The 23,857-nt window shown below is 38.2% G+C and overlaps 1 protein-coding gene across 11 annotated transcripts in view; it reads left to right on the plus strand.

The window, feature by feature from the left end:
- LOC128025257 (neurexin-1a-like) overlaps nt 1-23,857 on the plus strand; it is a 168,914-nt gene that overhangs the window by 93,939 nt on the left and 51,118 nt on the right. For 6 of the 11 annotated variants that reach the window (XM_052611441.1, XM_052611432.1, XM_052611433.1 and 3 more), the window contains 7 exons: nt 2,436-2,462; nt 11,037-11,159; nt 13,148-13,529; nt 13,613-13,803; nt 15,787-15,960; nt 17,341-17,367; nt 20,287-20,406. In XM_052611441.1, coding sequence (XP_052467401.1) covers nt 2,436-2,462; nt 11,037-11,159; nt 13,148-13,529; nt 13,613-13,803; nt 15,787-15,960; nt 17,341-17,367; nt 20,287-20,406 — 1,044 coding nt within the window. Of the gene's footprint in view, nt 1-2,435; nt 2,463-11,036; nt 11,160-13,147; nt 13,530-13,612; nt 13,804-15,786; nt 15,973-17,340; nt 17,368-20,286; nt 20,407-23,857 lie in introns of all 11 variants that reach the window. The other 5 variants (XM_052611435.1, XM_052611440.1, XM_052611442.1 and 2 more) reach the window with 3 other exon arrangements.

Below are 23,857 nucleotides of genomic sequence, written 5' to 3' on the forward strand. Positions count from 1 at the left end.
CATTACACGTGTCAGGAGTACTGACAAGCCATTGTTCCGCCCAGTACATTTCATTTACATTTCCCCAGAAGCCACTACACTTTCCTCCCTCGTTTGCACAGCTTAATATTATACAGTCTTGCTCCACTCGTAAAGCACCACCTCTGCTGTTCACGAGTTCAAGCTAGTTCAGACTAAATAAATTTGAACATCAGTCGTTTAACTGTCCTCCCACATCATGTCAGGTGTTTCTCATGCAAAACTGAGCTAAAAAAGTTCCTCTGCAGAAATGTGCAGAACCAAACATTCCTTTGCTAAGATGAATGTCAGCCATTCCCATCTGGCAGTGTGACATACACTGTGCCATTAAACATGTCCTCTTGCATATAGCATGTCTAAAACCTGCCAGGAGTCCCGGCAGGCTCAAACCTGCACACCTCTGCACACACAAACAGACACGCACCCACACAAACACCTATCATCCATTCTGTCCCAGAGGGTACTGCACTCCCTGTTAGGGTGGACACACGTTGCTCTCTGGCTGTTAGCGGCCACGATTTTCACTGTGGTTGACGACACGCGACGGGCTGCAGCCTCATGGGAAAAAGAGAGAGCTGGATTTGTGTAATGCTCTGAATTCCTCTCGGCCCTCCACTCCATCATAGCACACACTGAAGCATGGGACAGCCCGGACTGTGCACGAGAAATATCGATTCTCCATTCTAGAAAGACGCTTTGCAAAAGATAGTAATGGGAAAGAGGGGCCTCTTCCTAGGATTCAAGCAAGGTTTTATATTATACAGTACCAGCCAGAACAAAAGCAGTTGTATTGAACTGTTCAGTAAGGAGTCTCAGAGGTACTGTACTTTCCAGTGTTTTAAAGACAGTTCACCTTGAGTTTTTTTTTTTTTTTTTTTTTTTAAGATTTAGGATTTAAGTGTTAAGTCAAATTCCAATGGGAACATAGAGGTTTGGAAAAGCGGTTAACATCTCGAATTTAAAGTGATACCAGGGCTCGACAGTAAGTGTGAGAGAGTTTTGGGCCACTTGACAGGCCAATTTTACATTCATTGATCTTGCACGTTGATTTGTATGCCTTAAAACTTAACAGTTTGGTCTTATTTGATGTAGCAAACATTGTTGTGACAAATTATGTTGATTTGTGACTACCATAATAATATCAAGCTGGCTAGTATTGAAATTGCATCTTCAGTAAGAATGATTATGATTATAATGATGGGTATACTGTAAATAATTTAAATTAGATTTTATTTTTTTTATAATAATAATTTAGCATTTACTAAATCAAATAAAAAAAATTCTAGCATTTCATGTTTAGCACATAAAATAAATTTCTTGCAAATGTAAACATGTAAAGTGATCTTTCTTTTGTCTTGGAGCCAGTGAAGTAGCGCAAGTAAAAACAACTTGAGAAAAATCCTTATTGTTGAGCCCTGAAGAAAATTTGTTTAAAAGCGGTATTAGTAGCATTAATAATGTTCATGCCAATATATACTGTCTTTAGGGAAATTACTGAGAGATACTGTTCTCAACAGATCTCAGTACTCAAGTACTGTTCTTTTTTCTTTTCTTTTTTTTGTGCACACACACACAAACTTTGCCCATACTAGCTTTCCTTGAAGCTTCACTGTGAGAGATTGCTGTAAAACTATAAATTATTCCTATATTTATTCATGCACATGGGGTTCTTCTCACATGCAAGCGGGAAAAGTGAACCTCAAGTCAAGGGCTGTGAGTTTTTGGAGTGTTTTTATCTACAGGAGCATTCTGAATTCAGCTCTTCTCCCAAGAGTCTAAGGCTTACTGTGGACACGCTCTGGTGCTCTGCTGCGACATGTCCAGAAACACTACTTTTTCCCCTCTTTCTTATCTTTTGGCCTTTTTCCCATTTCCAAATTCTTCAAATATGAGTCGTCCTTTAATTCCTCTGTTTGGGCTCATTAAAAGGAAATGCTTTTTTTTTTTTTTAAATGTGCATATGAGAGCATCAGCAGCGCCAATGGCGAGGACAGGCTGTTTCTCTGGCAAGATTCTCTCTCTTTTCTGCTTCCTGAGCTGCTTTCTGAGCTAACCCAGAGAGCAAATTAATCAATTACCTCTGAATATTCAGTAGTCCTGAGACCAGTATGAAACTGGGTGTAATCACATTTCAATTCATGCCAAATTTCCCTAATTTTTAAATATATTATGGCACAGTGAAGGCATGAATATTCATTAGCGCAGACAGCGAGTCCATATCCACTCCACCTGGGGTTCATTATCAGCACGCAGGAGGTAGAAAATAAAGAGTATGTCTCTGGTCAGCGAAACAGCACCTCTCCGTTCCACCTGGTTTGCGTGTCCGTCCCCAGTTTGTGGGCGATGTGTTGTAATGGATGTCTGCAGTCATAACCTTGAAGGCTGAATTTACATCTTGTCTGTTCTCCCCCATCTAGACTGTATCAGGATAAACTGTACTACCAGTAAGTGACTTATCCCCTCTCTTCCTCTTCTCTCTGCCTCTATGATGCTGAACCAAAGTGCCCTCTGTAACTGTGCTGTTCATTTGTATGTATGTGCGTGAGCGTGTATGCTTTCAGAAGTGTAAAACATTGCGGTTGCGAGGCCTCTGTTTTGCGGCCAAAGTGCAAGCTAGCTGTCAGGTACGGCTAGTTTCTGCCTGTGGGCTGCAGCAGCCTTCAGGCTCCCTGGCAGCCATTTTCTAGGAATGTGAGCTGATGGAGCTGACTGGAATGAGAGGAGAGGCGATTAAGTTTCTCACTCACAGATCACACTCCAGCTCACGCCGTTTCCAATAACCCTCACAAAGATCATTTCTTCAGAGAGCCTCTCTTCAAATTCCCTTTTCAGCCCCGAGCTTGAGAGCCATTGTCTGCCTTATATTTTCCTTCCCTCATCTTTTTGTTGCTTCCTGGTCACTGCAGAAGGAGAGATCATCAGGAAGTATTAGTTTTTCGGTGGGAAGAGGAAAATGTTGCTATTTTTTGAGAATCATTAGGTTGATCCATGCCTATATGAATTTATTTCCTTTTTTTGCAACAAAAATAATTTGATCATAGAATCTTCACCGGGTCTTTTCCATACACTACTGGCATACATAGAGCACAGCTGTTAGACTCCAAAAATAGCTTCCGGGGGTGGGGGTGGGGGTGTTGGATGTATCATGATAAAAGTAGTCCATATGGTGTACGCTACATTCTAATTCTTCTGAAGTCATTCAATATTTAAATAAAATGATGCAGTCTCAGTCTTCCTCTACAGTGAGCTGTTGATTGGAAAACTGTTATGACTGGATCATTGACTCAAATTTGATTAATAAACAGATGTTAAAGGCATATTAAATGGCATAAATTATGGCATAACATTTTTATATAGTGGACTATATTTAATTTACCTTTTTTTTTTTTTCCTTCCTATGATTGACATGTATATTCTGTTTTTCACAGACGTTTCCCCTTGAGTGAAATATTTATGTATATTGTAATGATGAGCCAAAGACGTTCGGATCCAATTGCTGCGCTTTATTAAAGAATGGTCAAACAGGCAGAAATCAGGAATGGCGTCAGGTGTGTCAGGGATAACCAGAGTCGAAACCAGAAACAAGCAGAGATCAGGGCAGGCAGCAGAGAATCAGAGTCAGAGTAATCAGTCCAAAGATCAAACACGGGAATGACAAACACTGGGAAAAATGCTCGTAAATGTTAGACAGACTAAACAAGACTTCGCAGTGAGTGAGAGTGAGTGTGCTGCTTGTGTGTGTGTGTAAATGAGGTGCAGGTGTGGCAAGGAAATTAGCTGATGAATGAGGTGCAGGTGTGGCAGGGTGATTGTGATGCTCATGGGGAATGTAATTTGGGTGTGGTGCAACAGATGAGAGGTGCTAGAGTCCAAGTGACATCTGGTGGTTGATGGGTGGAATGGTCCTAAGTAGAGTGCCCTCTACTGAAGTTCATGGGCACTCCATCTAATGACCGTGACATATATAATATATAATGTAAATATAAAACAGCAGACAGGCTTATTGAAAGTGCAAATTCATTGTCTGCCAGCAGGAGGCACTTTAAGAGCAGCAGAAACAGGAAAGATTAGATAAAAATTACATCCAAACTTTTCTGAAGACAATCGGTTCCCTTCAAAAAAAAGATACATTTATATAAATTCACCCGTGCCGTGTTTTGATTTTGAAACGTGCAGTGCTCATGTTTATTCAACGAAGTCAAAGCATTTGTGAAAATCTATTTGTGGCGGTCAATTTGTTGATATTGTGGATGCCACAAATAAGTAAATGTATGAGAAACCTAGCTAAACATTTGCCTTTTTTTTTCCACTTAAAAAATAACAGCAGATTTGAACCAATGTGAGGATGAGTTAATTATGACAGATTTCAGATGTGCTTCAGATGTGGTACTGGAAGAAGAAAAAAAAGATGCAATGAGAAAGATCAGTGTTCTCCATCTCTGCAGGCTTTGCCAGTCTATTTTTTCCCTCTTTTTTTTTTTTTTTTTTTTTTTTTTGGTTGAAAACTCCAGCCTTCCCTGGCATTGATTCTCCAAAAGCTAATTAATGGCAGTCTCTAAAGGCTCCTTCAAATGAGTCTTTGTTTATTTTTGTGTTTGCTTGTATCCGGTACGTATCTCTTTGCGTGACTCATCATAGAATGTTATGTTCCCAAACTGCCATTGCTCATTCCCATTCAAAGAATGAACGTAATGATCAGCTCCCTCATCATCGGACTAATATGGTTCTGCATCCAAATTTGGCTTGTACTGTTGCATAGTAACAAAAGCGAATTTGTTTATTCACAGGAGTAGGCGAGCCTGAGTTTCTAGTCCAATCAAGAGAATCCAGACATTTCAAGGATTTTACCTTTAATCACATCATCTGATAAAGAGTTTTGTCCGTTGGTCTTACTAAGTATATTTTGCTTGTGAGACTTTACAGGCTTTTGTGAGTGGATTATTGTTTTGTTATTTCGTTTCGACCCTGATCTCTGTATATTGGCTAATTTGACAATAAGGCAGTCATCTGTGTTAACATGAATGCCAAAGATAACAAAGCACCTGAGCTTTCTCGAGGAGCTTTGCCATTTCCTTTTGTCTGCTCCCTCTGCATAACAGGAGCACAACAAACTCTCAGAAACATTAAATTTATAAACAGTCCCGAATTAGAGTGAGCATTCTAAGATTTTTGCCACAATTTTGCTGTCTGAGACGAATTTTAAAGATTGTAAAATGTTTATTTTCAATTTTGTTGTCATAGGGCAAATTCTACAGACTTGAATCTCTTAGTGTGACATGCTGATTCTCAAATAAGATGTCAGACGGGACACAGTCTGCCCAGTCAATGACGTATATCGTAAAATCTGTTGATGTCACACAATCTGTCTTGGCTTTTCTCACTTGGCTCATAATCATACAGTCTGACAAGCTGCATTCATAGCTACAAAGGATTTACTGTACATGCCTCCACGCTTCCTAGATGTTTTTTTTTTTTTTTTTTTTTTGTCACATGATCCTTCTGTGATCATTCTTATATTCTGATTTTACACTTGAAATATTTCCTCTTATTATCAGTATTCAAAACCATTGTACAGCTTTATATTTTAGTGGAATTCTTTAATGAATTTTGAATGTTTAAATAACAGCATTTATTTGAAATTGAATTTTTTGAAACATTGTAAATATCGGTGACATTTTATAATTAGATTCATCAGTTAAGTAAGGGATAATGTACATCCATCTGGTTGTTATCGCAGGATAAGCAGTTATTCTGCATATACACATGAAAGAGACTGCAGCTGGCCTCAACAATCTTCTCTTGCTGTGAGAGACAGAGGTGACTCCATGTGTATTTAATCCTTCAAATATTTGATTACGCGTTGTGTCATGTATGCTTAGACCGACAAAGACTGTAACTCAACTACGCAATAACCTGCTATGGCTCAATTATAATGCTGAATGTAAATGTCCTTACTTCCACAGATGCACTGCAAATATGATACATTCTTGATTAAAAATAGCTAAACCGAGCATAACATAATTGAACAGAAGTTGTTATTATAGGCGCATTAATTCCCATTAACCATAGATAATGTGCAAACTGAGTGCATGTAAGATGTATCTGATTGGTCCGTATTTTTTAAAGCAAACATTGAGCTGCCAAGCCTCATATCAAAAGTGGAACTATATTTTCCAAAGACAGCACAGGTGAAATGCAAGAACACACCCTGTGTGAACTGCCCTTTGCACATTGACATGTCCCCCAACAGCAGATCGCATGAACAAATTCCAGTCTGATTATTTAATAAAACCTTGCGATACTTCTCCACAGAAACGTGTTTACTGATGACAAGACACTTCGATGCATTCAGAACATCCTTTACAAGAATCAAGATATTCATGTTAATTCAAAAAGACTTCATTTCTTTGAAACAACCTACTCCATAAATATGCAGCAGCGTTGCCGTTTACTGAAGCAGCCGTGTTCATAAATATGCAGTGGCGATGCTCCTGTTTCATTTGTGATGCAGATAGAACGGCAGACGGGGTGAAAAACGATGCAAGCCCTCCGAGCTTGAGCGAGCCACACCACTTTTTGTTTTGTTTGTTTGTCTGTATTTACTGATCTTTACATGGTGTGGCTGACTGTCAATATCTCACACATTGTGACTTTGTCCTTTGAGAATAGTATTAAAAGGCAGTTTACTTAAATAGGTCCCACAGTTTCAGCCCTAACCTGCCCTAATTTCTGAGTGCTGGAGTCACATCATGATGCCCCTGTTCCATCACAGTCTCGGTATCCCAGTTTTCCTCAGTGATGTTCAGATCTGGGCAGCAGGGATGACTTTGTTTGAACCACTGGGCATCGGACCCGAAACCTTTTATCCCACATGATTGGCTCTTTATATGATTTGTTTCTTCCTAATCAAGACCCAATTTTGTCTCCAAAAGCGAGCCATCAGGAGTCCCAGGGGTTCAAAGAGATACCTCAACAACTCAGCAGTCTGCACAGCAACGGCATCATTTGTGTACCAAATATATGTATTTTTTCCCCGATGGGACTACATGCTGTTGATGTGGAAATAAAGTTTCCAGAATATTCTCACCTGCATCTATTCCTTAGAGGGGAACAGTTGAAATGGGCCCAAGCCATCAAGCAGTCACCTCTTCGAAGCATAGAGTCTTGCTGATTGTGTTGGGTGTTTTGGCATCGAAGAAGCAAAACAGCTCTAGCTTGACGATGTGTGAAACACAAAGTTGCCGGGAGCTGTCAGGATCATCCACATCCCCCTCACAGTTGGGCATCTACCCACACAGTAAGGAGCCTTGGGAGATAATTATACACAACTGCATATGAACACAGAGGAAGCTGGAAAAGGTGTGAATGGTCCCGTGAAAACCACAGGAACCAATTCCACATCGATAGTGAAGAAGGAAACTCTGGCATGTCTGAAGAGTGGTTTGTCACCTGCCGGTACAGTTGGTACAGTAAGGTCTTAACAATTCAGAAATGGAAAAGTTTCACACGGTGGTCCCCTGCTGAGAGTTTACCTTTTAACACAACACACAGAAAACGAGTCTGACTCGTTGCGTTGCTTGTTTACATTCTGTTATTTCAGTTCACTCAAGAAACAAATTGAGTAAGATGTTTTTCAGAGCTATTATGAACCCTTATGTCATTCATTTTGTTGTTTATTGATTTTTTTTTTTTTTCACTGAGGAGCTGAAAATGAAAAACAGTATCTGTTTGATTAATGTGGTCAGTGAGATGATTTTTATTTATTTATTTATTTTTAAGCAATGAATGCTTTTATTCATCAAGGACGCATTAAATTGATTAAAAAGTGACTGTTAATACATTCATAATGTTACAAAACATTTATATTTCAAGTAAATGCTGTTCTTTCAAACTTTCTGTTCATCAGAGAATAGGCCTACTGGAGAAAAAAAAAACATGTCATGGCTTACACAGAAATATTAAGCAGCTGCTGTTTTCATCATTAATAATAATGATTAATAAGAAATGTTTATTGAGCACCAAATCGGCATATTAGAATGATTTCTGAAGAAACAAGTGACTGGAGTAATGGCTGCTGAATCACAGAAGTAGAAAAAAAAACACACTTAAAAAAAACTTAATATACATTTTTATATGATAAAAATTTTTATATTTAGCATTTATATGTTAAATCTTCCCGTTTGAACATCAGAAACGGCATTGATGGCAGCCATTTAGTTTTTTCATAGGATGTTTATAGTTTTAAGTTGACTAAACCTTCAGAATACATGTGCTATCTTCTGCTATCCTTTATAAAATGTAATTTTTATTTGTTTCTGTTTTTAAAAGTCATTCATTTTCCACCTCACTCGGGAAGTGTAAAGAGAGCACCCTTTTTTCTGTTTGGTAAATGTAGGCATCAGAAACAGGCCATGGATGGTGACCATTTAGTTTTTTTTAGCACATGTGGGCATTCATGGATTTTAAGTCAATCCAACCTTCAAAATAAATGAGCTTTTGTGGTGCTACAGTATTAGTCTTGTTGCATCTTTTTCAGTGTGAGTGTTGTTATGCTCAAGGACATGGCTTCTAATTGTCTGAATCTATGACAGAAAGACAGAATCAGGGATTCTGAGCAAAAGGAGATGTTTTATCCCGTGGAGAAACAGAAGCAGGGGTTTTGCTATTGTGCAGTCTCATCTCTCTCTTTTTGTATCCTCATTAATTATCTTTGTCAGCCATAGCTACTCCTGTCATTGGTGCGTGTGTGTGTGTGTGTGTTTATGAGCGTTGTTCCTCTTCTGACACAAAGAACAAGCCGTTGCCAATTAGGGACTCTGTCTACCCCTGGGTGACAGTGTGTTCAACTAAGAGCGTGCTGTCACATCAGCTCGTGGGTTGTTAATATGGTCTGAGTGTCAGCAGGATGAAAGATGTATATTTAGAAACCAGTGGGGTCACGATACGCTCATGGCTAAATCAGGCTATAGGTTGAGAGCAGCATTTTGGCTGGTTAGAGGTTTGCACTTCAGGCATCCATATTTTCACCTTGGGTCTCTGACATTTAGAGTTGCACCATCGAAATGGTTCAGCTGTTCGGATTTTGATGACCTTTAAATTATTTTCTATAAAAACTGCTTCATACGACAGAATGAAATGTGAGGCGTATTGGTTTAAGGTTGGAGTTTTATATTGCGGTTATTTATTAGGCCGTGATGCGAAAGTTAATTTTTTAACCTGCTGTGCTCTTTTAATAAACAGAAAGACAGCCTGCTTCTCCCGGTTTGAATTATAATTTAACCTAGCAGTACCTTTTTTTTCAGTAACCATAATAATAAAAATAAATAAATAAAAATCCATCACACACGGGTGGTTGCAGACACCTGAAATCTCTATGCTATTTTGCCACTTTTGACAGGATTTTGTCCGTGATCGATGGTTAATTGCAATGCATAGTAAAAATAGAAAAATGGAGTTGTAACGCATCCATATTTAAAAAATGCCTTTAGCATTGCTGATTCGTCAGTCCCAGTAGAGCTGAATTACTGTGTCCTCAATATGAAGCTCAACCTGCCTCAAAATGGCTGCCTGCACTTGTTTCACATGGGTATCGTTCTTAGCTGGATGAGCTAGATATGAATATATCTCATCTCTTTTGGATGTGCGTGTCTGTGTGTGCGCGTCTTGCTAGCCCTGTCCTGTCAGAGTGCTCTAGCCAGCCCCTGCCCGCCTCTGTCTTATTTAACTCTGCCCTCTCTCTCCACCCTGGGAGATGAGAATCAAAGTGACCAGACACACGCAACCATCTGCCCCAGTTCCATGGCAACGAGCCGCCCTCCCAGACAGAGAGAGATGCTTTTTGTCTTTGCTGCTTGTGAGTTTGTCTGAACACAACTTCCTAATAAAGGCATAGCAGCCCTGGACCTCTAGCTGTCTCTCCAGCTGTCCAATCACATGCTGTCACCTTTTCACATGCATCCTTTTGCAGCGATGGTCAGAGGTCTAAAACAATCACGTCATGTCTTGTATATCGCCGGAGGCTTAACATTACTGCCCCTTTCTGTTACCTCTCAATGGTGGGTTGATCTTTATCTTAGATCTGCAAAGATTCCTTTATGGGGCGCTGTTGCATAGTCTGAAACCTTACGTGCTGCTGCTTTTCTTGCCTTTAGAGCTGGCTCATAGCCGGCCGATCTGGATTCATAATTGAGAGCAGGGAGGGATAGAAAATCGATTGGGAGCCTGGCAGTTTTTTAATGGCGACTCTTTTTACCTGTTATCAAGTGAGATGGGCTTCAGGGGCCTCTGACAATGACACGCTGCCCTCTTAGCAGCAGTTTGACTGATTAGGAGAGACAACGACGTGTCAAAGAGAGGCAGAGCGGCTGAAATCACAAAGCCTGCAGGCTCCTCTTCGCGCGCTCTGATCATCTAGTGGGAGCTCGATTGGAGCCTGGAGGTCCAGGGGCCCCCGTCGAACTCGCTGCACACGCACACGGGATAAGGGGAGGCTCTACAGGCGAGAAATTGCTTTCTCGAATCGAGTTTACAGTCTGTATGGGTTTTTGGATGCGTTTCCTAAACCACTCAGGAATTGTAAGAACGTGAGACGCATATGTAGCTGAACATCTCGACTGACATCACAGATGCAGACCGGTCCCTCAAGAAGGGCCTTTGTGAAAACAGTTACATGGCTCCATCTAGTGGTGGAGGTGGGATCATTATTTTCACTGCACTCTATAGTAATAGTTCGGCAAGACCGTATTCATAACAGGGCTGTTGTAGAGATCATAAAATGAACCACAGGACATAGATAGATCTGTAGTGTGAATGCGATGTGTGAGAGTATCATTTCCTCTGCTATTTCTTATTTTTCTCTACATGGATATCAGTCACCTCTCTTTTTAGTTTATCCCGTTTCACAACCCCTTTCTTCCTCTGTCTCTCTCTCTCTCTCTCTCTCTCTCTCTCTCTCTCTCTCTCTCTCTCTCTCTCTCTCTGTGCTCTTTGTGTTAATCACTGTGTGGGACATGTTATAGGTAAAGGTCCAGAGACCATATTTGCTGGCCAGAACTTGAATGACAACGAATGGCACACAGTCCGTGTCATCAGAAGAGGCAAAAGTCTGAAGCTAACTGTGGATGACCTGCAGCCCTCTGAAGGTACAGCACATTCTCCCATCTTAAGACTCACAATCACACACATGCAAATTTGAATGTGAGCATCCTATGCCTTAAGATGTGTAGAACACTTGAAGTTGGAGTTGGAAGGATGAAGGTTAATGTCTCACCTTATATGAATATAAATTTGATCAATGCTTTATTTTGAATTAGAAAGTTACTTTAACAAAATACCAAAATTTTAGATTACAATGGCAAATAAAACTTCAAATTTGACCTGTTTAATAGTGACCTAGTTTAAATTTGTTTTTGAATTTACATTATTAAAATATTTCCTGTTGGTTTGTATGTCCCTACCATCCAAACGTTTGGGATCTGATAAAAACAAAAAAACAAAAATACTGTAAAAAAATAGTAACATTTTGAAATACTATTATCTTTTAATATGTTTTAAAATGTAATTAATTCATACGATGGCAAATTTTTTTAACAAACATTACTCCAGTCTTCAGTGGCATATGATCTTTTAGAAATCATTCTAAAATGCTGTCTTTACTGAAAAAATAATAAGAATATTATCAATACTAAAGACAGTTTTGATGCTTTATTCTTTTAAAGACAACAGTAATAAGTATTAATAAAAAATTGCCCCAAACCTTCGAATATTAGTGTCATTTTATAAATACAAATATAAAATATGTAAAGATAACCTTGTTGATATAGCCTTTGGGTGTATAACAAGGCTTCCATGTAAGTAAGTAAATAAATTAATAAATATATAAAAACTTTGATTTTAAAATATGAAACCACCAGTCTTTTATATTATATAATACTTATATAAACAAATTTACTTATATAAAATAAGAAATTATTTCTTTGTTGTATTGTTATTGGGTGTGTGAAAGTATGAACAGGGTCATGAAACATAGAAACAAACCGTTCTAGATATTTACTCTGAAATAACATACAGCACGTTTCAAAACTCAAATCTAACTCTCCAGTTTAAAATATGAATTATTCTTTTGATAAATGAGTTTGGAATCGGGACAAACATGACATCGCAAGGACTAAAAGATTAACTTCACACTGTCCCTTTTAGTAGTGCGTAAACAATCTGACGTCAATATCGGGATTATTTTACATACAGAAATCGTTCAAAACTTATTTTCATTATAACCGCTGGAGCAGCCAATTCAAATGCATTTCATGACTCCTTTCAAAATCCCATGTAAGATAAATCACCTGCAGTGTTTATAAATCTCAGGGACGAGCCACACATTATTACATGTCCATAATTATTTTCTTTAAGTAATTGCATGTACTCTTTGTTAACGGTCTTGTGGAAGGGCCTTTTGTGAAGAGATATGGTGGCTCACTTCCAATAGCCTTCCCTCAGTGCTCCTCAAGGGCAAAAACACCTTTTGCAATTTGCCCACGGAATGAAGCGTCATAAGAAAAAGGTAGTTCTTTCCCACAGTGCAGTACAATCATCTTTAGTTTTCTTGCTGAACTTGCTGGTGTGTATTCGACACTTTGAAATAGACTTGGTATTTCGCTTAATGCTGATGCATTCAGAGGCCAAACCACTGAGGGAATGCATTATACTCGCATAACCTTACTGATTTTAGAGTGAAAGAACTTCCTCTTTGGAAGCTTTAAATGAGGTTTTTTTTTTTTTTTCACTGGATAGCAGAAAGGTGAACTTAACCTTTTTTCCTTCAAATTTCCTAAAATACTTCTAACATTCTTCCAACTCTTAATTCTTTTAGGTTTATCTAGTCTTCTATGTTTAATCAAATTTGGCCCATTCGGCAACATTGCAGCCCAGTCCCAAATATTTTACTTTGTGTACATGCGGTCTTGCAAAAATTGTCATGCCCGTGAATTCCACAAAACTTTAAGGTGTTCCGTTTGTCCACTACATGACAGTCTATACTATATGCAGCATAACCTCACCATTTTGGGACAGGGCCTGTTTGACAGTCTCCCCTTTCTACATTAAATCTGTTTTCGATTATTCGCCCTGTAAGGTCAAATCACTGGAGACCATACGCAGCTGGAGTTCCACAATGTGGAAACGGGCATCATTACAGAGAAGCGTTATATGCCTGCTGTGCCCTCCAACTTCATTGGACACCTGCAGGGTTTGTCCTTCAATGGCATGTCCTACATTGACCTGTGCAAGAACGGCGACATCGACTACTGCGAATTGAATGCCATGATCGGCTACAAGAGCATCGTGGCAGACCCAGTGACCTTCAAGTCTCGCTCTAGCTATGTGACTTTGCCCACCCTTCAGGCCTACTACTCCATGCACCTGTTCTTCCAGTTTAAGACCACTTCACCAGATGGCCTCATCCTGTACAACCGAGGAGATGGCAACGACTTCATAGTAGTAGAGCTGGTTAAAGGGTGAGCTCCACCATGTTTGATTGGAATGCATCGAACATTTGATAAGTCCTTCACTAATTGTCTTCATGACCGTTTGCATGCAGATATCTCCATTATGTGTCAGACCTTGGAAATGGAGCTCATCTCATCAAAGGGAATTCCAACACACCGCTGAATGACAATCACTGGCACAATGTGATGATCTCACGAGATACAAACAACCTCCATACGGTCAAAATAGACACTAAAATCACCACCCAGACTACCATGGGAGCCAAGAACCTGGATCTGAAAGGTACTTTTGATGTTTTCTAAATGAGAATGATCTCTGGATGATATGAACTGATCATTAGAGCATAACTGATGTTATGTTATGTTATGTTATGTTATGTTATGTTATGTTATGTTATGTTATGTTATGTTATGTTATGTTATGCAAAAAATGTTTGCCTGAATGCACTGTAAGTCGCTTTTGATAAAAGCGTTTGCTTAATGCAAAAATTTAATAGAATTTATATTATATTATATTTAGGGCTGGGCAAGTAACCGCGTTATTATCATGTTAACACATTCATTGATTAATGCCGATAATTATTTTTATCATGCATTAACACAGTTTTTTTATTATGAAAGTCTGTTGACAAGACAAATCATGAGTCACAGGAGTGGATGCACCCAATTAAATTACTTAGCCTTAGCATCTGCATTCACAAACCACTGTCCACTGTTATTTTTCGCAGGAAAGGATGCAACAAGTTTGTAATCAAGACTTCATAATCTCTGACTGCTAAACAGTGTGATCACACTAGTCAAACAAACCAGGCTTTGTGGGTTAAGATTGCCTAGTGTGAGCACACCCTAATTATTCTCCCGTATCCCACACACACGGGTCTCTACCTGCCCATCAAGTGTTGTCCCGCACCACACTCTGCTGCGATGGGTCCCGCGATCATGCAGGTTTCTACTCGGAAGATGCCTGTTATAATGTTATGATCGAGGATCTGGACTCTGAGCAGAACTTGTTTTTCTATAACAAACTATAAAATATTTTCTATAAAAACGTTAATGTCCTGGCAGTGACAAATAGCTTGTTTTATATTTAATTGAATAACATTGATGTTATAAGTTACAAGAAATTTACAAGAAATATTGTAACTGCTGCTATATAAAAGGAATACTGCTGTAAAAAAGTACATTATTTGTTTAAAGTGTTTGCAAACCAAATGTGACCCTGGACCACAAAACCAATCTTAAGAGTCCATTTTTCAATGTTGTATGCTGAATAAATAAGCTTTCTGTTGATGTATGGCTTATTAGGATCTGACAATATTCGGCGGAGATACAACTATTTGAAAATCTGGAATCTGAGGGTCCAAAGAAATCTAAATACTGAGAAAATCGCCTTTGAAATTTTCCAGATGAATTCTTAGCAATGCATATTAAACATCAAAAATACATTTTTAATATATATTCAGTAGGACATTTACAAAATATTTTCATGGAACATGATCTTTACTTAATGTCCTAATGATTTTTGGCATAAAAAATTGATAATTTTGACCCATTCAGTGTATTTTTGGCTATTGTTACAAATATACCCCAGAGACTTAAGTCTGGTTTTGTGCTCCAGGGTTACAAATGTTACAAATGCACAATACACTACTTTCGCCAGCCATTATTAATTTTGTGCACAACAATGTGATTAATTGTGATTTATCACAGACAGTCATCCGATTAATTGCAGCAATCATGTGATTAATTGCGAAACATTTATCGTTATATTATATTACATTATATTGGGTGTACGCTACTATTTAAAAGTTTTGGGTCTGTAAGAATTTTATTTAATTATTTATTTTTAATCAGAAAGAGTAATATTGTGAACTATTATTTGTTATAAATTATTGTGACTGAAGCAGCATTATCTGCATCTATAACTAGTCTTCAGTGCCACATGATCTTTCAGAAATTATTTTGTGCTCAAGAAACATTTCTTGTTATTACCAATTTTGAAATCGTAATATTTTAGAAATGGAAAGTATTTGTACCAATGTAAATGTCAATTTAATGCATATTTGCTAAATTAATGTCCTTGTTAATGTTACTGCTAGTGTTCTTTACCTCACATTGACATTCAAATTGTTGTGTATTGCAACAAAAAAATGAACCAGCAGGGGGCAGTGGTGTAGCTTTTCTATGGGCATTTGAAATCTCATGCTCAACATAGTTGAATTGAAAAGACATTGTCAGTCAGAGCGTATATTTCCTGTCTCTACAGGTGATTTGTATGTGGGAGGTGTGGCCAAAGAGATGTATAAGGACTTGCCAAAGCTGGTGCATTCTAAAGAGGGCTTCCAAGGCTGCTTGGCGTCTGTAGACCTGAACGGCCGTTTGCCAGACCTGCTGTCAGACGCACTGTCCAATGCCGGCCAGGTGGAGAGAGGATGCGAAGGTGAGGAAAATGGTATGAAGGAAACATACACCAGGTCGGCTTAGCGAGTTCCCTCGCTTGATGACTACATTCTCCAATCCTTGTTTCCTCTCATGCACTTGTTCATCCTTGCTGCTTCTTGTTCTCTTCATCTGTTTTGTGTTTTCTTCATGCTGGGCCAGTTTTAACCGGTTTCAGGATTCTGTGTAAATTAGGAGTGAATGCTATGGACAAATCCTACTCATTGCCAAGACATCTTGTGTTTTTTTCCGAGCTGTAACAGTGATGAAGCTGAATATATGAGAGGAAAGTGGTTATGTTCAGTGGTTATGTTCATTAGTGAAAATAGTTAACAGTAATCCTTTTTTCATTGAAGCTCATAAAGATGATATCATAAAAGCGAATCATCAGTTTACTAACATAACTCAGAATGGCCCACAGGACTGCTGCGAGAGCTATGCCATAAATATGCTATTTTGTCTTTTGTCCTTAACAGATGAATCGAATGCATTAAAACGGAATGCAGTGCAATCGTTCCAAAAGGGAAAACTAATTTAAAAGAATAATCATGAGATTTATTAACAGTGATATTGTGCAGCAAAACGCATATTAAATTGGTTTTTGAAGGAACACATGACACTAAAGAATGGAGTTATGGCTGCTGAAAATCCATCACAGAAATAAATTATAGTTGTTTAAAATTGTAATATTTCACAGTATAGCTGTTTATAATATATTTTGGATCAAATAAATGCAACTACTGTGAGCATAAGAGATCTAATGCATAAGAATGCATCACATCTAAACAAAGACAGCCCAACACCAACAACAATGGAACAGTATTATAATAAATATGTTTACCTGAATGGAGACTTATCATAGAGTGTTATTATTTTAAAATGAATTATTATCCTAACTACAGTCAAAAACCATATGTTTAATGTTAAAAAAATCATTTTTTTTTTTTTTTTTGGCAAAATACACAGACACGTTGTTTTTATATGGCCATCAGTATATTCAGCTGTAAAAGAACTGCTAATATTTGCTAAGAACCACAACAGTACAAAAGCATACAAACCTTACAACATGAATGCAAGTATTTATTTTTTATAAAGTCATTATTTGATCACATTTACAGGGAGATATCATGGCTGTAAACGGTGCTTCCGTTCAAACCAAACCTACGCTACTGGCTTTTATCACATCTGATCCTGTTCTCTCTCCTCATCTCTAACTCCACCTCTCTTCTTCCCTGGGTCTCTGTCTGCTTTCTTCATTTCCTCTCTCTGTTCCCTTACATTTTTAACGACTTAATTTGTTATAATCACAGACATTCCAGTGCCTCTACTAACATCTTATTTGTTTTGTTTAGTTTTTTCTTTTTCGTTTGGCTGACAAAAGTTGCATTGCTGAAAGCTGACTTGCAAGGTAGATAGCCATATGTGTGTCTTAACCAATGCCCCCTGTCCCCCTACTCCAGTGTGACCGTCTGATGTCGTAGATCACGTTTGCCCGGAAGCCAGTCTAATAACTCCATCTCTGTAAATACAAGCACCGTCTGCACTCCTTGTATTTACAGCCTCCCGGCTTTTACCTGTCTCAGAGTGTCCTGTGTTGTAGTTTACCCTCACTTACCTGTCACTGCTCTTTTCATTGGAGCGTACATCTGTTCTGTTGTTAACTGGAGGCATGCCCCTCCCCCCCCCTCCTTCCCTCTTCTGACAGTGTCCCCCTCCACCCACTGCATGTGGTTTCAACTCCTTCCACACCAAAATGCAATGGAAATAGTCTATTGCCTTTAGCCCCCGATTAGGGCTTTAAAACTAGATGGAATTTCCCAAGCGGTTAGGGAATCTCTCCCATGAGTTTGAAGGCAGATCACTCCGCTCAGATATATTTTGGAAGTTGAAAGAAGCTCATCAGGGGAGCGAGCCAACCCTCTGTTTCTCTGCCTGAGACTTTAAATGAGCTTCGCTAAGACAGATCAGGTGAGACAGGAAGAGTGCAGCTCATCTGGATCGTACCGGCGGCTGTCGTAGCATCTCTCTCTCTCCTCCTCCTGCTTCTCTCTGCCAGACTCGCTTCACCTCCGAGTCAAGCGGCCAAGCCCCAAATGTGCGACTGATTGGCCAAATGGCTGAGTGATGGAGAGGAGGGAGCGTTTGAGGGCCAGGGGCCTGTTTTACATGCTGGCTGAAGTAATGAGAGAAATGAGAACAGAAGTGTTTCTGCAGGCTGTAATATGCCTGGCCCGTCGCCCCATCGCTTCGCTTCTGTAGACGAACACAAAATGAGCTGTTCCAGACGGCCCCCATTTATCTTACAGCCCCAAGTCCCCAGGGAGTGCTGCTGCTTTAAACCCACCTCAGCAATACTAGGAGCAGATGTTATTATCACACGGGGGCCTGTATTATTACTGCAGCCAATACACTGCACATTACCGCCAATGCTACTCAGTCTCACAGCCACTGGTGCAATGCTTGAATTGCACTAATCAAGTCACCTGTCCACATTTAATGTCTTCTTGAGTAATGAGACCGATTAAGGTGCACTCTGTATTTTTTTATTTGTTTTTTACCTTGTTAAAAAAGTTTTAAGTGGTACTTTTTAAAAATCGTGCTCACCTGAGACTCAATACTTCACTCTCAGAAATAAAGGTACAAAAGCTGGAGCGGTGTCTTTTTAAAAGGTACTCAAATGTAACTTTAAGGTACTAATATGCATCTTTTTGGGTTAAATAAGGTACAAAGGTGTGCCTTTTGAAAGGGTATCACCTCAATGACAACTTTTGTACCTTCTTTTTTTCAGAGTGAAGCTGATTTAATTTACATGGAGCAGTTTGCCTCATGACAGCAGACATGCTGAGATTGCTAACCTCCCTATTATTATATAATTTCAATAAGTTAATCATGACCTGCTGCAAATAGCATGTTTTTACTGTGACATTTACTACAGGTATTTGCTGTTTGAGTAATGCTACACTCATGTTCAAAAGTTTGGGTTTTTTAGGTGGAATTAAACTGGTCAAAAGTTACAACATTTATATTATTTGAAGAATCATGAAAAACGTATAATAATTTACACAAATATTAAGCAGTTTAATAAAAGGGTTTAAAAAGCAGTTTTAATAATTAATAATATATACAATAATAAGCATTTTTTTTAACAATGATAATATTAATAAATAAATAAATGTTTCTTCAACACCAAATTAGAATATTAGAATAATTTATGAAGCCTCTTGTGATGTTGAAAACCTGAGTAATGGCAAAAAAAGTCAGCTTTGCCGTCAAAGGAATGAATTACATTTTAAAATGTATTCAAATAGAAAATGGTTATTTTAAGGTTTTAATATTTTGCAGTATTACTACTTTTACTGTATTACTACTTTGACTGTATTTTTATTAAATAAATTTAGCCTTGGTAAGCATAAGAGACTCTCATTAAATATTTAAAATCTTACTGACCCAAAATTATGAGCAGAAGTGTACTTCAAAGCCACTAGGTGTCAGTGTACGTCTAAAAGTACATCCTAAAATGGCCACTTTCTTATTAATATAACATGTGAAAAGCAGTATGTCAGATTAGTAGTTTGTCCGTAAATGTAGTATTTGTGAATATGCCAGGTGTGCACCCATTGGACATTGTATCAAATTTGTTAATGGTGGGAAACAGTGCTGTAGCTGTCATCATAGGTCATTGCCAACATATATACTGTATATAGTGTGTCTAGTCTGTATTCTTACTACACATATGCAGCAATTATCAAATGTACTTTTTAGAACTCATGCAGTAATTTCTTTATCACATGTGGTACACACTCGTTCCATTGTGTCAGATGCAGCTAGCACAACATAAACTACAATTTATTGAGTGTACCTTTTGGTGAATGCCGGGGTTCATGAATTTAAGATAATGACACAATATAATCTAAAATAAGCACATTCATAATGCTATATAAAATCGCACTGAAATGGAAAAGATTTATACATTTCTTTTTCTTGTACAGTAGTTACAATTAAATGTAACACATTAATGTGCATCTTTAATTTATTTATAAATTATTTTCTTCACCCAATTGAGATCCCTAATGTGCGTCTGAGAAAGATTAATATTTAGTTAAACAGAAGCTTTTCTCCTCACTTGTAGTTGTTGTTGTTGTTGTTGTTTTGATGTTTTTTAATAGGGGAGTGAGCAGATGGGATGGTTCTGTGTGCCTGTTTCTGCTGCAATAAAAGCTTTTCACTTTTATGATTTTTATGTCGTAAGGGGCCTATTAATTTACATACTTTTTTTTTCTGTTTCTCTCTCTCTCTCTCTACACTACTCTGTCATCGGTCTCTTTAGGTCCCAGCACTACCTGTCAAGAGGATTCCTGCTCCAATCAGGGCGTGTGTCTGCAGCAGTGGGAGGGGTTCAGTTGCGACTGCAGCATGACATCATTTGGAGGGCCGCTCTGCAATGACCGTGAGTCTATCGCCTCTCCTTCTTTACAGCTACTGTAGGGAAACCCAGAAAATCTCATCAATGGATGAGAGCACATGCACTGCTATTATATATGGTATTCCAACAAACATCAGCCAGTTTGATGATTATTGTATTTTTAGAAAATGGTATTGAATATATAAACTGTGAAAAATAAACATGCATATGTTCATTTGATTCATACTCACATCAGATGTGAATCACATTGAATTAAAATGGAATTTCAGTGACCCTTAGAAAGGGGCTATTTCCAGAACTGGATACTAGTGTGCTGTGTAACTGCCTACTGCACAGAATACACCACATTCCATAAAAACATTTTAAAATGGTTATTGTGCATTTATAAAATGCTTATTTGGATTTCAGTAAATAGTATGTTAGTATTCCATTCTGAACATTGTCGTTCTTAATCTTACAGCATACTTTCAAAATCTTGCAGTCTTCCACTACACCACTAGAGGGGGTTGGTGGACAATGCGTAGATGGGGATCTGCACCATGCTGTACTGTATATCACTATGTGCTGCAATAAGCTAAAAGAAAATATTTAGTAGACTGTTTCTCATAGATATAAATTATATCTAGAAGGAAACATTGCATAAGCATGTGTGGGCATTTCTGAATGGATTTGTAATATTGAGCTGTACTCTGACAATAGCATTGACTGAATTTGGTGTGAAAACCTCTCGTGCTTGTAGCCTGGGAAAGTGCTGAGTGCCAGGAATCTGAAGCAGAGTGAAACTCCTTGAGATGGTTTACGGAAAAGAGCTAATGCAGGCTCAAGCCATGCACAGCTAATCCATTCTGCGGGTTTACCAAACTGATAAGAGCCCGCCTTTGTTCAGGAGGAAGAAGCCACATAGATGGCTTGCATTACATCATCCGCATCCCCACACCTCGCTGGAATCTATTCAGTGTGTTTTTTTAGAGATGAGAACGGCAGAGGACGATAGGATCATTTTGCTACCTAATTAGAATTATAAAGAAAAACACATTTCTTTTAGTTTACCCCCCCCCCCCCCCCCCCACACACACACACACATACACACAGTGATTCAGACCGATGAATTAAATAAATTGGTGGATTTACGCATTTCGCCTTCATTGTTGTGTGTAAGCCCCTGTGTTAATGATTACAGACTGAATCCATCTTTTACTGGGCACTTATTTGAGCAAGGATTATATGTGCACACAATATTAATGTTCCTGCACGGTCATATGCTCATGCGCACACACACAAAGGCTCATTTAGATGGGTAGAAGCCCAGTGATCATCAGGCCGTGAAGGCAGTGCAAAGAGAAAGAGGCTTTGTCTGAGCATAGTGGCAGAGAGGAAAGCCTGGGTTAGACACTCAGATGTGGACATGCATGACCACATCATTCCACCTCAAGACCTGCACTACATACACTACAAACCCATAGTTGTCCCAGGTATGGACACTCTGAAACAAGCTTTCACTGACACATACACATGCGCGCACTGATCAATACACAGATCCCTGCGGGGTGGGTGCAGAGATAATTGAGAGATAATGACCAAATTACTAATATTTATATTAGCACTATTTTTAATTAATGACATTAATATTTTTGTTAAAAACATTGCTTTAGGGATAGTAAGATATCTTTAATATTTAACTAAATAATCGCATTTTTAAGATGACAAATGCATGAATTTTGTTATAATTTATTATTCATAATCATATTTTATTATAAGAAAAAATATGGCTTCATGCCCTGTAGGAATTTATAAGCTGGTGAATTTTCTCAATTTCTATTTTAGTGCAAGAAAATAAAAACTGAATCCAGAGGTGTAAAGTATTTCAATATATGTAATTAATTACTGTACTTGAGTGTATTTTTTGCTACTTTGTAGTTTTACTGAGAATCATAGATAATAGCAACATTTACTCTTTACTTCACTACATTTGTAATGAGCTTTGCAAGTACCACGACAGACCTATATGATGTCTATGTTGCAATTACATATTACATTTTGCATGGCCCCTAGCTTTTTCTGCAGCAGTTTATTTTTGCTTTTAAAGAAGTGATATCACCAACTACAGGGAATTGAAAGTACTATATCTTGTGCGTTCTGCCCTTACTCCCCCAAACTTGACAACAAGGCTATTTTAGTGTTGTTTTGTTCAGATTTTTTATGTTTTTGTTTTTTGAGGTGTTCAGTTGTAGTTTGGTTTTAGAAAATAAACGTGCGGGTGTCCTCACAAGTTAACTCTTTCTTGATTTTCACTGGCAAGTCTCATTGACTAGTGCATCTTTGAGCCAATATTCAGTATGAGTAAAAACTGTACTGTTAAAATCACATATTCTAAGACTTTTACTCAAGCTGTTGTCAAGTTGTTGTAATTTTTAGTGAAGTAATTTTTCAGGTACTCTTTACACCTCTGACTAAATCTCATTTTCAAAATGACAAATGTACAGTATGTTTAAGTATTAATATTACATGTTTAAACAATAAACCACAGAAAAAAAATATTTAATGGTCTGTAGGAAGCATTACTTTTCTCAATCTCTTCATCATTGGAATTTGTGGCAAAAGTCAATTCTGAACAAATTAGTCTCATCATGCATGGACTCAAACACACATCAGATCTGAATGGCTACTATCAACATGAACAGTTTGGTTTGAGCAGGTTATCAAAGAACACTTTAGAAAACTAGAAAGGAAAAATAGCAGTGCCGGGGTTCTCCACTGAATGCATAATTCTTTTGCATGGTCTTAATACTATTAAAGACCTAGAGCGTAGATAAGAGACGAAAGAATTACATGATTAAAAATGACCACAGCTGTAGAGAAAAATGTGAAGCGATAAATGAATTGTGATATTCATGACGGCAGTGCACCCATCTGCTCTTTAACTGAACAATATGTATTTAAATATGTGCTTCATTTTTAATTAGCTTGTTGCTTATCAAGGATCTTGTTTCTTAATAAACAACAACCCACCGGTTACTGGAGCATCATGGGTTGGGGGGGGGGGGGGGGTTGATTCATGCTTTCTGTAGTCAATGAATAGATGGGGAGATGGAAAAATAGAAGAAAATGACTGTAGGGTTCATTACTTATTTGTTCTCTTTTGACTTCATAAAACATTCCTAATTTCTTCATTAAAAAAAAAAAAAAACGAGCGAAATGAGAGGAAGAAAAAACAGACCTTTCCACTTATTTCTCCCTTACTGTTTAAAATACTTGAAACCTTTTTTTTTCTACACAGAATGAAAGCGCCAGTATTAAAACATGCTCTATTTCCTTTGAATCTGCTTTTGAGGTCAGCTGAAAAAATAAATGGATTGGCTCAAACATGTGACTGCCAGAGAATAGCAAGGGTCCTCTGCTCAAAGCAATACAGTGTTTGCCGTTAGGTGGCAGCCTTGTAAACAGAAAGCAGATGCTCATTTTGCAGGCTGGGTTC

This window comes from Carassius gibelio, chromosome A12 (genome assembly GCF_023724105.1).
Source record: "Carassius gibelio isolate Cgi1373 ecotype wild population from Czech Republic chromosome A12, carGib1.2-hapl.c, whole genome shotgun sequence".
Lineage (NCBI taxonomy): Eukaryota > Metazoa > Chordata > Actinopteri > Cypriniformes > Cyprinidae > Carassius > Carassius gibelio.